The following is a 13,572-nucleotide window of genomic DNA, read 5'->3' as shown; positions in this document are numbered from 1 at the left end:
GCGTGAGTCTAATAGTCACTAGACCAAAGCCCTGTGCCTGGCATTGGCCACACCTCCCCGCACTGCTCTTGTCCCTGTCCCTTGCTTGCGTGGTTCCTTCTGTGGGGATGTCCCTGTCTTGTGTTTGCATCACTGCTGCCTCGGGAGGTGCAGCCCAGTGTCGGCTGCCCGAGGGTGAGCCTTTCTGATCACCCAGGTCACGAGCTTCCTCTGCCCTTGCCGTTTGATTTTGTATCGTGAGTCCTTCTGTTTAGTGTTTTAATAACTGCTTTATCAAGAAAGAACGTGGGGCCATAGATTCACTCAGTCACAGCATGTCAGCTGCTCAGGCTTTCAGTGTGTTCCCAGGTGTCTGTCACCGTCCCCACTGCCACGTTGAGAGCACAACTTCAGAACACCTGTGCCCTTGATCTGTCTGCCCGGGTCCACCGCTCCTCCCAGTTCCTGGCCGCCATGAACCTGCTTACTCTATAGATTGGCCAGTTGAGGGTCTCTTCTATAAATGCAACCACAAAATGTGGCCATTTGTGACTGGCTGTTTAATAATTAATTAGCGAGACAGTGAGAGATCCCCTCCGCGGGTCACTCCCCACCTGCCCGCAATGCTCCGGGCTGGGGCTGAAGGTAGGAGCCGAGAACTCCATCCAGGTCTCCTGTGGGTGCAGGGAGCCAACCACTTGAGCCACCAGCTCTGCCTCCCAGCATCTGCAGTAGCAGGAAGCTGGAGACAGGAGTGAGAACCAGGACTCACACGCAGACACTGTGATGGGGGATGCAGATGTCTTTAATTACCAGCTGAAATATCCACTCTTGTCCTGTTAACTTTAATCCTGAATTTGCCCTTGTATGCTGAAATTTTCCCCATTTTTCTTTGATTTTACTCATTCATTAAGAAAACAACAGTTGTCAAACCCCTATTAGAAGCCATCCTTTGTGTTGGGAAAATGAAAATCTGTGTTGGAATTCCTGTGATTAAGGAGTTTGCATTGGGGTGAGCTCATAGCCGATGGCCACCTGTGGCTCCTGCACTGCTGGCTCTTATTCCGGGCCCCCAGCTCGGCTTCTTTCTCCCCACCCGCGTCCCTCCCCACCCGTGGCCCTGCCTAGCCCCAGTCCTCACCAGTGCCCTTTGGCCAAGGGGAGCTGGCGTTCCTGGCCGCCAGGAGCACAGTCCGAGTGCCCAAGTGGGCGTGTCCCACGGCAGGGGCTTTCCGGGTGGGGTCCAGCTCTGCCCAGGCGATGGGTCAGAATTTACCAGTGCCACCCAGGGCTGGGAGGGAGGAAGACCCGTGCTGTCCTCCTGAGCCTGCTCAAGGCAGAGACCACACCTTTGGTGTCCCTGTATCCTGGGTCCCTAGCGTGGTGCGTTGCCCCTCCTGGGTGCTCAAAGACATGGAGTTGTGACGACCCCTCGGGCTCCGTGCCCGCTCACCCTGCCACCCACCCTGTTGCCTCTCTTCTCACCAGAGCCCCGCAGGACTGGAGTGAGGGTGTTCCATGGTTCCTGCCCTCCCGGACCCTCTAGAGAGCATGGGGGCGGGGGAGGTGCTGCAGAGGGAGGTCCGCCTCTCCTGCCCCCTCCAAACAGCAGCTGGGGTCGTAGGCCGGTGCCGGGATGCTCCTCTGACCCCGTGCCCTGGGCTGTGTCCTGAGTATCTTGTTCCTCTTGCCTGCGCGTCTTGGTTGAGATTCATCTGGGACATAGTTGGGAGCCTTCCCTGGTGCAACCCCAGGTGGCCAGGGCTGTGGACTGTTGTGGCCTCGGCGTCCTCATGGCTGGGAAGCTTGGGAGAGGCGTGGGGGGACGTCATGCAGCTTGGCGAGGGACGCCCCTGGAGGGGAGGCAGCAGCCAGACAAGGCGGCGGCTGTGGGCGCGTCAGCAGCAGCCTCGCATCAGGCTGTGTGCCAGTGTTTCTGGTGCCGGCCCCCGGGTCCTGTGATGGCTGTGCCTAACCTAATACTTCTCACGTGTGCCTGGGCCTGTCTCCATCCGTGCTCAGTACATTAAACAATGCCGTTACTTGAGAGGCAGAGACATACAAACAGCACTCCCATCAGCCGGGTCACTCTCCAGATGCCCACAGTACCCGGTCTCCCATTTCACTGACGGGGAGACTGAGCCTGGTCGGTGGCAAGTATGGACTCTGGGTTCTGTCTCCAGGCCTGGCAGCCAGAGTTGGCCCTCGCCATGGTCCTTACCCTCTCCATGCGGCCTCTCGCCGTTCCTCGTGATGCCTTGTATCCCAGTGCCAGCCAGCTTCCCGTGGCCCATGCTGCTTGTGCAGCCCCAGAACCAGGGTGCAGTACGCCCGGCCCCTCGGCCCTGGCAGCTTCGCTTTCGGGACGCCTTGCTCCATCACTGGCCGTGCTGATGATTCGTGCTGGATTTGCTCACCAAGTGAATGCTGTAGAGCACCTGCCGCGGGGCTGGGCCTCTGCACCGTCTGGGACCCCTCCTGGATGTCCTCAGCGGGGAGCAGCTGATGCCACAGGGGCGGGCCGGCTCGCTCTGCAGCCTCTGGGCTCCCGCACGCTGGTCAATGGTGGGATCCCGGGCATGCTTAGAAGCCACGGCTGGGAGGCCCTCGCCACCCCCTCCCTGGGCTGCCACTGCTCCCTGCCGCTCCTCTGTGCTTGCTGTAGGTTGTATCACTCCTTGTTGATTCTTTGGTTGTTTGCTTTCATTTCGACTCTGGTTTCTAAGCAGATCCGTGGAAAATAAAGACATGCGGCTGTCACCCGTGAATGCACCCCCCACGTTTCTAAGGAGCGCCTGTTGAGTCCCCCCCGAATGTGACTGCCCCTGGTTATTCTGGCTGCTGACGAATGCCCCTCCCCCCGCCCCCAGAAGCGACTTCCTTCTGCCTTCCACGGCGCGTGTTTTACTTGGCATTAACCTTTCTGCAGGTCGGCCCCCTTGCTCAGGACGAGCCTGTGTCCTTCCGGTCTGTGAGAGCCAAGTGTGGTAAATGTGTGTGTATGTGTGGTTAGAGCAACCCAGCCAGCTCACCCTGGGAGGCGGCCGGAGCATTGTGACGTCAGCAGCAGCCAGCTCAGCACCTCCAAAATGGCAGCGGGGCCCTGCCCGCTGGGTGGTTGTGCCCGCGCTCGGACCTGCCCAGGATAAGACCAGCTTCTCCGTCAGGTTCGCCCTCGCCGTGGCCTCCTCGTCACACCTACCTCCAAATGGCCGGATAAGGTCCCCGAAAGACAGCGGGGGGCCTGCAAGGCGGAATCGGCCATCCGGCTTCGGCAGCGGCTCCACACAGAGGGCCAGGATCCATGTGCAGCGTCAGGGCCGAGGGCCATCGGCTGGCCAAGCCCCCGCGTCCGCGACCTCTGTCTCCGGCATGACTGCTGAGCAGAGCGGAGCGTCGGTGCCTTCCGCCAGGAGACTCTGCAGCGGCACAGATGGCCTGCTTCTGGAAACTTAGAGACGGGCAGCGGCGAGACGCTCGTGGACGCGGAACCCCACGGGTGCTAAGCCTGGGAAAGACAGTAGGTGATGCGGAGCGCCGTTTGCGTTCGTGTCTCTGTCCTCCGAGGAGACGCTTTGCCCTCCCAATGGTGATGGCCTCGCCCTTGGGAGGCCCGCGATCGTAAGTGTCTTGTTAGCGAGTGGCCGACCAGACGGCTGAGGGCCACTCGCTGCACTGCCGCTGGCCGCCTTTGCATGCTCTAGCTCTCCTGATGGGATTGACACGCACCTGATGTTCACCTGCAGCTGGGCCAGTGTCCGTGACCTTGGGCTGTTCAATGGGGCTTCTTGGGATGTGAGATATTGCCAGCATGAAAGTACATGATGAGGATCAAGTAATGGTTGTGACAGTTTGGGGCAGCGTGCTGTAAATATTGACACGAGAAAGTGACTAGATTTTGGGGGGGTTCCCTATGTATCGGCAACAACAGTATTGGAACTGGAGGGAAAAGTGTGTTCAGTGGTTGGTCCCCGGACGCTTGCACGTCTCACTGTGGTCCCCTTGCTTGTCTCCTAGTAGTCATCATGCTTGTCCTTGTCTCTCCCATGTACCGACTTCTTCCACGTCTCAACCCTAGTGGCTGGTTGGCTTTGTTTGGAAGCCCCTGCCATCTCTCACTTGCTGGCAGAGCAGTTTCTATTGTCAGCCCCTAGCGATGGAAGCATCCCTGCCCTCCCTGCTGGCCGTCTCTGCCCCGCTGTCGCATGTCGTGTGCAGTTGCGGAATTGAGACGTACGTGCCATGGGGGGGCGTGGAGATGTGTCATTCCCAGCCCGGCCCCTCTGCCCTGCTGCTATGCGCCCCGAGTTTTTCTCACTGGAGGATATCTGAGGGTGGTGCTTGGGGGCTGCTCCCCCGCTGCCCGCCCCCTGTGGCCCTCAGAATCCCCTCACAGTTCCCCTAGCCGTTCTAGTCAGTTTCTCTCCATTCTGCGAGGGAGATATCCGGGGATGTTGAACTTGACATTCCACACACAGATGGTCTGGTACGGCTCGGTGCACCCAGAACCTGCTTGCTGCAGGGGGTCAGTGGGCGGGGAAAGCTGCCTGGCTTTCCGGGGGTGGGGGGGCGCTGCAGAGTTGGCTGGCGGAAGAGATTCTGATGCACCTGCTTAGGCTGGCTGTGGTGTCAAGTGGGTTTTGGAACAGTTGCAGATGACTTGAAATCCCCAGGTGGTGTTTCTGCCGAGGACGCCGTGTGTTAAACACCCCCCTGGGTGGCTTGTTTGCTTGGGCACGATTTGGCTGTAGGAGCCCGGCTTAATCCTCTTCCCAGCCTGTGGGAGACGGCAGGGCTCCGGCATGGGCGAGCTCCTCCTTGTAAAGGGAGAAAGCACCTGAGCAACTTGGCTGATGCGCCCACGTGGGCCTCGGTAACCAGTGAGGACGCCTCGGTAACCAGTGAGGACGCCTCAGTAACCAGTGAGGACGCCTCAGTAACCAGTGAGGACGCCCCCCTTGGGTTAAGACATGGTTTAAGGGGCATCAAGCAGACTGAGCTGCCGGTGTGCACCCCCGCCGGCCCACAGCCAGGCCTTGGCCGAGAGAGAGGGCGTGATGCGTGTGCACCCTGTGAGGTGGGGACGGGGCGTCGGTTTGGGGGTGAAGGGGGTGGAATGGGGCCTGCAGTAAGGAAATGAGTGGCCTCTGCAGATCGATGTCTGTATCATGGTTTTTCCTGGAACTGACCCAAACTGGAGTTCAGTTGTATTGAATAATAAAAAAAAAATTAAGAATGTCAGCCTTGTTTGTAATTTTCATTTGTCTTGAAACATTAACAGTTCTGTTAAAAAACTGAGATTTGTGTCGAAAGCAAATCTCCATGACCTTCCTGCGGCAGTAACCCCTGGAGGAGACCAGTGAAGCCGTGTGAACCTGCCGCAAGCCGCGTGGGCTGCTGGGCGGGCAGTGCAGATGGGGGGGTGAGGAGTTCAGGGCGGGGTCACGCGTGCACCTGCTGTGACGCTCTGGGACCGCAACGTTCGCATCCCAAGCACCGCTTCCTTCTGTGGTCTTGCCTGAGGTCAGCTGAGTGACCGAGGCCCTTCTAAGGGTCTGGGAGGGGCTGTGGGCCCTCTGTGCAGAACAAGGCCCAGATGCACAGTTTTTGCACTCAGTGTCTCGGATGGTGGCGGGTACTGGAAGGACTGTCCGTGGGGCCCAGGTCACCACTGGCCTGCCAATGACACTGTCCCCAAACCACAGCCTGCTGATGACACCGCTTTTCTCGTCTATCAAACCTTCACTCATTTCCCCCTGTACTTGCTGAAAGGCGTGAATTGCTTGATTTTTGTTCAAGCACCATACGCTTGGAACTGCTTGTATAGTAGAAGCATCGAATCATCACTCTTCTTTTTATTAAAAATGCTATTTTTTCCCAAAGCCTGGTTCTCTTGAGAACGTGTTCGAGTTCTGTTTCATGTTGAAGCTGGCGTGCATCTTTGTGGCTGGGCCGGCTCGTTTGCAGAGGGCTCCGGGGAAGGGGGATCTGAAGACTGCGTCAGGCTTCACAGTGTCCTGTGTTACGAAACCGTTTCTCACGTTCACGGTTCTTCTGAGACGGAGCAACACAGATGGGCCCTCTGATCAGCTCCAGGCCATGGTGAATGCTTTGTAAGGGCAAACTCGCAGATGTAGAGGTTGGGCGGGTGCAGGTCAGCCAGGAGGGAGACAGGAGGGCTTCGTAAGAAAGGGCAGGGCAAGGGAGCACGCGGTTGGCCTAGCGGTTAGGGTGCCTGTGCCCCAGCTCAGCTCTGGGTGTGACTCCTGGCCCCAGCTTCCTGCTATTGCAGACTTTAGGAGGCCGCGGCGATGGCTCGAGTAGCTGAGCCACGAGGGAGACCTGGACTTCGTTCTTGGCTCCTGGTCCCAGCCGCTGGAGGCATTGGCCAGAATCAGCAGATAAGAGATCTTTCTCTGTCTAGCTTTCACAAATAAAGTTCCAAGAGAGAGCTAGGGATGTGTGGGAAACTGTGGATCCGATTGTGGTAAATGACACTTAGAGTGGGTGACGCTTACCCCAGGATGGACGAACCCTGCCTGCTACAGGGGAAGGGGGTTCTTGTGCCTTTCAGATGCCACCAAAGCCTGGTCCCCCCACCCCCCCATCCTGTTCCTGCAGTGCCTGCTCATGGTGCAGGGCGGGGGCCGGGTAGATGGTGAGGGGACGCTTGGGTGCGGACAGATGGCATTGCCCTCTGACCTCTTCTAAAGGAGTGGGATGCTGCGTGCTCCCACCTTCCTCTGCATACACCCCCAGTTTGGGCCCATGGCGGGGAGCAGTTTCCTTTCTGCAGATGGACTGAGCCCCGGTGGGGTGGGGGTGGGGGCTGAAGTGGCCTCTGAGATGTTCACGTTTCGACTGTGGCGTAGGAGATTTCTTTACCAGTCCTACTATAAGGGGCACATGCTGGGTCCCAGTTCCAGGCCGGGGAGGGGGGACTTGCTGAGGGGCTGTTCGCAGGCCTCTCTGTGACCCTTCTTTCCTTGCGGGGGGCACTGTGGGGCCCCTGGGACTTTGGCCACTGGTCACTCCCAAGGAGCCGGCAGCTGCCCTGGGGCTCCAGCCTTAACTCCCTGTGCTGCATCCCGGGTTTTTCAGAGGGAGCGTCGGACACACAGAGGGTGTGGGTGTTGGTCTGGGATGCTGGGAGGCGTGGGGTGGGTTTGTGTTCCTGTCAGCGGGTGCACTTGGTATCGTGTGGAAGATTTCCTGGTTTCTGGAAGTCAGGGCCAGGCTGGGTTGAGTTTTCCAGCAAGGCACACGGCAGAGGGAGGGGTGTGAACAGGACACGCCCAGAGTGGCAGCAGGTGTGCACGACCGCCAGCTCCCTTGGGCACAGCTTGTGGGCAGTCGCATCCGCAGAGCAGGGCGCACTCTTGACTTATCCGGTTCATGATCAAGACGCTGTTTCAAACAGAAATAATTGCTCTTGATATGTAGCCGCAGGCCGGGCGTCCCCAATCCAAAAATCCAAAATCAGAAATGCACCCAAATCCGAAACATTTTGAGTGCCGCTGACCCGGTAGCACAAGGGCAAGATTGCACACCTGACCTCACGAGATGGAACACAGCCACAAGGCAGGTGCACTGGAAATATTCAGGCTCTGTACCGGGTGTACGTGAACCTCACACGACTTTCACTTTCAGACCTGGGCTCCTTCCCCAAGGTATCTCATTATTTTTAAGTCCGATAAAGATCTTATCCCAGGGCTAAGGGACTCTCAACCCGTGGCTCTTGGGCTGTGCCGTGTAAGGAGTCTGCAGCTGTTCTTGCCCCGTGGGGTGTATGCTGGCTGGTGGTTTGATTTCACTGGGTTTGGATTGTCCCTTTTCTTCCCAAAGCAGAATGCCCAGGCACTGCCTGCTCCCTGCCCAGCTGGCGCTGGGAAGAGGAGGGTCTGCTAGTTGAAATGACTGCCCCTCCCCTCCGCCCACCAGGAAGTCGCAGCATAGCACCATGGCCATAGGCAGGGAATGGCGTCTGCTGACTCCAGGGGCACCCAGTTGGAAGTGCAAGGTCCTGGTGAATTGAGGTTAAAGGTTCTGCCTTTAACACAGGCGTGGAGGGTGAGCCTGGAGGGGCAGGCGGGTCAGTGGGAGGCCCTGTCCATCCTAGCTTGAGCCATTTGGCCTCAGAGCCGTGGTGGCCTAGGCGGCGGCAGCAGCCTGTGCAGGACAGCAGAGGTGGTGTTGGTGGGATGGTGTGGAGGAGAGGCGGGGTGGTCTCAGGGCCACTGATGGGGCCACGGCCCCCTCTGTCCCTTGACGTCCCCTCGTGGAACCAGAGGAGCCCACAGCCCCCAGACTTCCCTCTGGGTAGGCTTCTCTGTGCAGCAGGTGTAGGTCCCCAAAGGTTTTCAGCCGATCCTGGCTGCACAGTCTGCCCCGTGGTCCGTGGTCCCCATGACTTCCCGTCTGTGGGGTCAGCCAATCACAGCTGAAAAATATTCAGGAAAAAAAAAAAAAAAAACAGCCTAGGGCAGCGCTGAATGGGTCAGGATCTTCTGTTCTTGTCGCTCCCTGAACAGTGGAATGCAGCTGTGCACGTCACATTGGGTGTTAGAAGCAACACAGGGGGTTTAGAGTGTGCGGGAAGCTGTGCGTAGACTATGCTGTATTGTACATAAGGAACTCGGACATCAAGGGTTTTGGTGTCTGGGGGAGTAGGGGTGGGGTCCGGGCCTCTGTGGAGTCCCAGAGAGTGAAGCCCAAGGAGTGGGCCCTGGGCTTCGCCGAGGCCTCCCCAACCCAAGCCGCACTGGGCTGTTTTGCGGTGATTGGGAATAATCGGGGAATAAGTCGGTGAGAAATGGGTCAAGTTGTAAAGATGCCTGCCTCTGCAGGCGAAGGCATCCTTACCTCCTCCCCGGGGGTGCTGGCGAGGAAGGGACCAGAGGTGCTCAGCCAGACGGTACCCAACACCTTGATTGCTAAGGAACGTTTGTGTGACAGGGGAAGCCCCGATAGGAGGTGAGGTTAACCAGTGAGGTGACGATTAGTTCGGGTGGACACTTGGGCACGTGTGTCTCCTTTTCTATTTGCTGCCTGTAAGCTTCAGTTTGCTCTCGTACCTGTCACTGATAACTGGAAACAGACATAGTGTTCTGTGTGGAGTCCTGTTGCTTACCTATAAGCAGGTACCCGAAGACTGTGGGGGCATGCCGGGTGGTGGCACGGCTTGTTTGTTCCAATGATAGAATTCCTAGGACACCCAAGTCCTAGCCCAAGTCCTAGATGCTTGGGTATTGGGTATTGTGGGTATTGTGACTGACCCCACATTGTTTACTAACTTGCCTGCTTTCTGTACGGTTTGAAAACTGGGAATGCAGTGATGGCAATAATGAACTTGCACGGAGGAGAACCGGCCAGCAGGCCTCTCCACCGTGTGATCAGGGGTCCGGGGCTTCTCCTTAGCCATTGATTTTGCTTCCCTCCTTACATTAATGCCAGCCCAGAGGCTACATCTGCTGTCCTGACCCTGACGGGTTTGAGTAGATACAGTCTCCGAGTAAATTTTTCCATAAATAGATTTCCGGCAGTCCTGGAAGAATCCGGCTTCGATTTACCATCAGGAAGGTTGGCGTTAGGTACCAAGTGGCTGGGTTGTGCCGGTTAAGAGGAGGAGTTACCAGTAGTGGGCGGGGTTGAGGAGGCTCCTCCCTGTGTGCCCTTGGCTGGGAGCTTGCCTCATGGGGATGAGGGGGGTGCACAGTGTCAGAGCACGGGGCGAGCTTCTGCCCCGGGGCCATTGGCCTGGTTCCCAGGGAGGCCTCGTGGGGGCAGGCTTGGGTTCCCTGTGCCCTGGTTGAGCGTGTGCGTTCCTACGCTGGAGCTGCACCTTCTCTCGGACCTGCTGATCTTGACCGATGCTTCTATTTTAGCCAAACTCGGGCCCTGAATTGGTTCTGTCCGAGGATGAGAAGAGTGACAATGAGGACGAGGAAGAGGCAGAGCTGGGCGTCATGGAGGACCAGCGAAGCGTGATTCTGCATCTCATCTCGCAGCTCAAGCTCGGGATGGACTTGACCAAGGTAGGCCGGCCCACAGCGGCAGCGGCGGTGGTGGCAGCTCTGTGTTTATCTTCCACCTCTGACCTGGGCCTCTTCCTCTCACCTTCTCGCCGCAGTGCAACTGGGAGAAATAGAACTGCAAAAAGGCTGGTGTTGATTTCAGGTGCTTGGTGGAATTTGGGTGGCGGTTTTGATGCCCGTGCTCATCCTTAGCGTGGGAGAGCCTTGCCTTGGGTCTCGGGTGTGGCTGCTTCTCCACAGTGGCAGGGACAGCAGCAGAGAAACACGGGGGTGGTAAGGAGGAAGCTCAAAACAGGGGCTCCTCCTTCGGCGCTGTGTTCTGGAAGAGCTAGGAGGCAGCCTCCTGCAGAGATCACCCAGGCACAATGGCCACAGAGAGGAGGAGGGAGGACCAGGGTGGGCCAGGGGTGAGGCCGCTGCTTGCCCAGCCTCACAGCCTGCTGCCCACTGTCCTTAGCGGTCACTGCTTGTCCCCAGGGGGCAGCCTCGCTCGTGACCCAGATCTCATTGTCCAGCTGCAGCGGGTTGAGTGCAGCTGCCTCTTTCTCGTATTGAATTTTTTTTTTTTTTTTTTTTTTTAAGATTTATTGACTTGCAAGGCAGAGTTACAAAGAGCAAGGGAGAGACAGAAGGACCTTCCACCCACTTGTCTTGTTCACTCTTCAAATGGCCTCAACATCCGGGGCCAAGCCATGCTAAAGCCGGAGCTTGGAACTCCGTCTGGATCTCCCGCATGGGTGGCAAGGGGTGAAGCACTTGGGCCATCTTCTGCTGCTTTCTCAGGTGCATTTGCAGGGTCCTGGATTAGAAGTGGAGCGGCTGGGACTTGAACCATCACTCTCAAGGGGATGCTGGCATTGAAGGTGGCTGCTTAGCCTGCTGTGCCATAACACCAGCTCCCTAGGTGGGATTCTTCCTAAGGACCCTCACCAAGAGACCCCAGCATCCTAGCCGCTGATGTCACCTTGAAGGTCCCTCGTGCACCCCCCCCCAACACACACACACACACACACACACACCCCTAAAGTCAGCAGCTTCACTCTGGAGGCGGGCTGGAGAGGTCTTTGTGGACATGGCCAAGAGGTTGTGTGGTGTTGTCAAGGGTGTGTGGGTGGTGGGAAGGGCTGGGCTTTGCAGTTGGGTCTGCCTGGTTCCACCTGCAGCCAGTGACTGGAGTCACGATGCCTCCCCTGGAGGGGACACTTAAAGCTATGAGGTTGCCCAGGGCCAAGCAGGGCCGGGCAGTGTTCTGTCGGTTCCCCTGGGAAGCCAGGCCTCCGGGCAGAGGCAGGGAGCGGGTTGAAGAGCTGAATTAGACCCAAGCTGAGGTTTTGTTTGATTGGTAACCCTGGAGGCGAGGGGTGGCAGAGCTGCTCAAAGGGGTGAGTGTAGGGTTGGGCTGTGGACTTGCGTTGGGTGTGGAGGGCCACGAGGCGTTCCATCCAAGGTCGAGGGGCTGGGGCCTGGAAGAAGAGGGCTGACTCACAGCGGGGAGGCGTGCGTGGACGTGAGATTGTGCAGTGCAGGAGCTGGCGGTGCCGTGAGCTCTGTGTGTAGCCTGTGTGGGTTCGTTGGGGGATTTAGCCAGAGCTACGAGGTTAGCGGTTCAGAGAGACCTCGTACGACAGCTGATTTTTGAGCTTTGCCAGAGGCCCAGCTGGTTTGAGAGAGCAGCTGGGAGTTTGGGGGAGGCAGATTGTGGTTGAAACAAGCACAGAGCAGAGCCGGCAGGGGCTGTTCTTGGGTAATGAGGTCCCTGATGTGGAGGTAGCCAATCTATATCTCATTCTTCAAGAACATGGCGAGATAGGATTCCTGCTTTCAGACAGACGCTTGCTGTTCACTGTGTGCAGTTCTTAAGAGAATGGCTTAAGTTGTTACTAGTCAGAGAAATACAAAAGCAAAATGATTGTGCACCCACTCCGTTTTACGCCTCCTGACTCAGCCACGGCGGAGCAGGATATACCTTGTCCCAGTGTGCACAGGGCAGGTGTGATGGCCTTGAAAGTCAGTTCCCACTGTAGAAGGCAGGCGTGGGCTGGTGTGGAACGTTGTGGGAGTGGTTCCTGAAGCTTCGCTGTGTTAAATGGAAATGTTGATGAATCTGTACAAAAGACGATGAGACACTGGAATTGTCTAGGGCGGGGCTTGGCAAACCAGTTCTCCCAAGGCCTGGGTAGGAAGAGCTCTGTGGGCCTCCCCCTGCCTGTCGCACTGTTGGACTCTGATTGCCTAGTAGTCGCCTCGTCCGTGACGGACAGGAGAGGGGCACAGCTTGTTCGAATAAGGCTAGTTGTGAAAACACGTGGGGCTGTGGGCCCTGTGTCATTGTCTGTTGACCCCCAGTGTAGAGACTCACTATAAGACGTGTGTGGGCCAGCGCCGCGGCTCACTAGGCTAATCCTCCGCCTGTGGCGCCAGCGCACCGGGTTCTAGTCCTGGTTGGAGCGCCGGTTCTATCCTGGTTGCTCCTCTTCCAGGCCAGCTCTCTGCTGTGGCCCAGGAGTGCAGTGGAGGATGGCCCAAGTGCTTGGGCCCTGCACCCCATGGGAGACCAGGAGGAGGAAGCACCTGGCTTCTAGCTTCGGATGGATGCAGCGCGCTGGCCGCGGCAGCCATTGGGAGGTGAACCAACGGCAAAGGAAGACCTTTCTCTCTGTCTCTCTCTCTCACTGTCCACTCTGCCTGTCAAAAAAAAAAAAGGTGTGTGTACTGCCCCTGGGTGTGGGAGGAGACCCTCAGTCCCTGTGCCCACTTAAGTGGACGTGCGACGTCCTGCTCGGCGTGTGCTGGGCGGTGGCCACGTGGTCCCTCTGCTTCGCCGTGTGGGAGAGCACGTCTTCGTGGCTGACAGAGCTGTGTTCCTGGCTTGAGCTTTCTCATTCGGCTGCGTTTCCAGAATGAACGTGAACGTCAGCACTATTCTGCTTACGCTCCTCCCTTTAAAGGGGAATTACTACGAAAAGGGTCGGAAGGCCTAGGGTGTGCCCTGAACGTGAACCCCACCGGGCAGACCTCCGGCCCCTGGGGTTGCTTCCCGGCCCTTTCCTGATGCCTGCAGCCCCTCCGCCCCTCCCCACAGCTTTTTCTTTTTTCTTTCTTTCCTTTTTTTTTTTTTTTTTTTTGACAGGCAGAGTGGACAGTGAGAGAGAGAGACAGAGAGAAAGGTCTTCCTTTTTCCGTTGGTTCACCCTCCAATGGCCGCTGCGGCCAGCGCGCTGCACTGACCCGAAGCCAGGAGCCAGGTGCTTCCTCCTCCTGGTCTCCCATGGGGTGCAGGGCCCAAGGACTTGGGCCATCCTCCACTGCACTCCCAGGCCACAGCAGAGAACTGGCCTGGAAGAGGGGCAACCGGGACAGAATCCGGTGCCCCGACCGGGACTAGAACCTGGGGTGCCGGTGCCGCAGGTGGAGGATCAGGCTAGTGAGCTGAGGCACCGGCTCACAGCTTGTTTTTTATAGGTAGCCGGGCAAAGCCTGCTACCGCTCCTGGACGTTTGCCTTGTAACGGAAGGTGCAGGGGTGACCCGGCTTCTGGATGCCTGTGTCAGTGTGTGTC

General features: G+C 57.8%; 1 protein-coding gene across 3 annotated transcripts in view; it reads left to right on the top strand.

The window, feature by feature from the left end:
- The window catches only part of OSBPL10 (oxysterol binding protein like 10), a 300,684-nt gene that overhangs the window by 250,377 nt on the left and 36,735 nt on the right, over positions 1-13,572 (top strand). For all 3 annotated transcript variants that reach the window (XM_051858914.2, XM_008266099.4, XM_002716244.5), the window contains one exon: positions 9,864-10,013. In XM_051858914.2, coding sequence (XP_051714874.2) covers positions 9,864-10,013 — 150 coding nt within the window. The remainder of the gene's footprint in view (positions 1-9,863; positions 10,014-13,572) is intronic.

Source organism: Oryctolagus cuniculus, chromosome 4 (assembly GCF_964237555.1).
Source record: "Oryctolagus cuniculus chromosome 4, mOryCun1.1, whole genome shotgun sequence".
Classification (NCBI taxonomy): domain Eukaryota; kingdom Metazoa; phylum Chordata; class Mammalia; order Lagomorpha; family Leporidae; genus Oryctolagus; species Oryctolagus cuniculus.
This window is presented reverse-complemented; position numbering and strand designations above follow the sequence as displayed.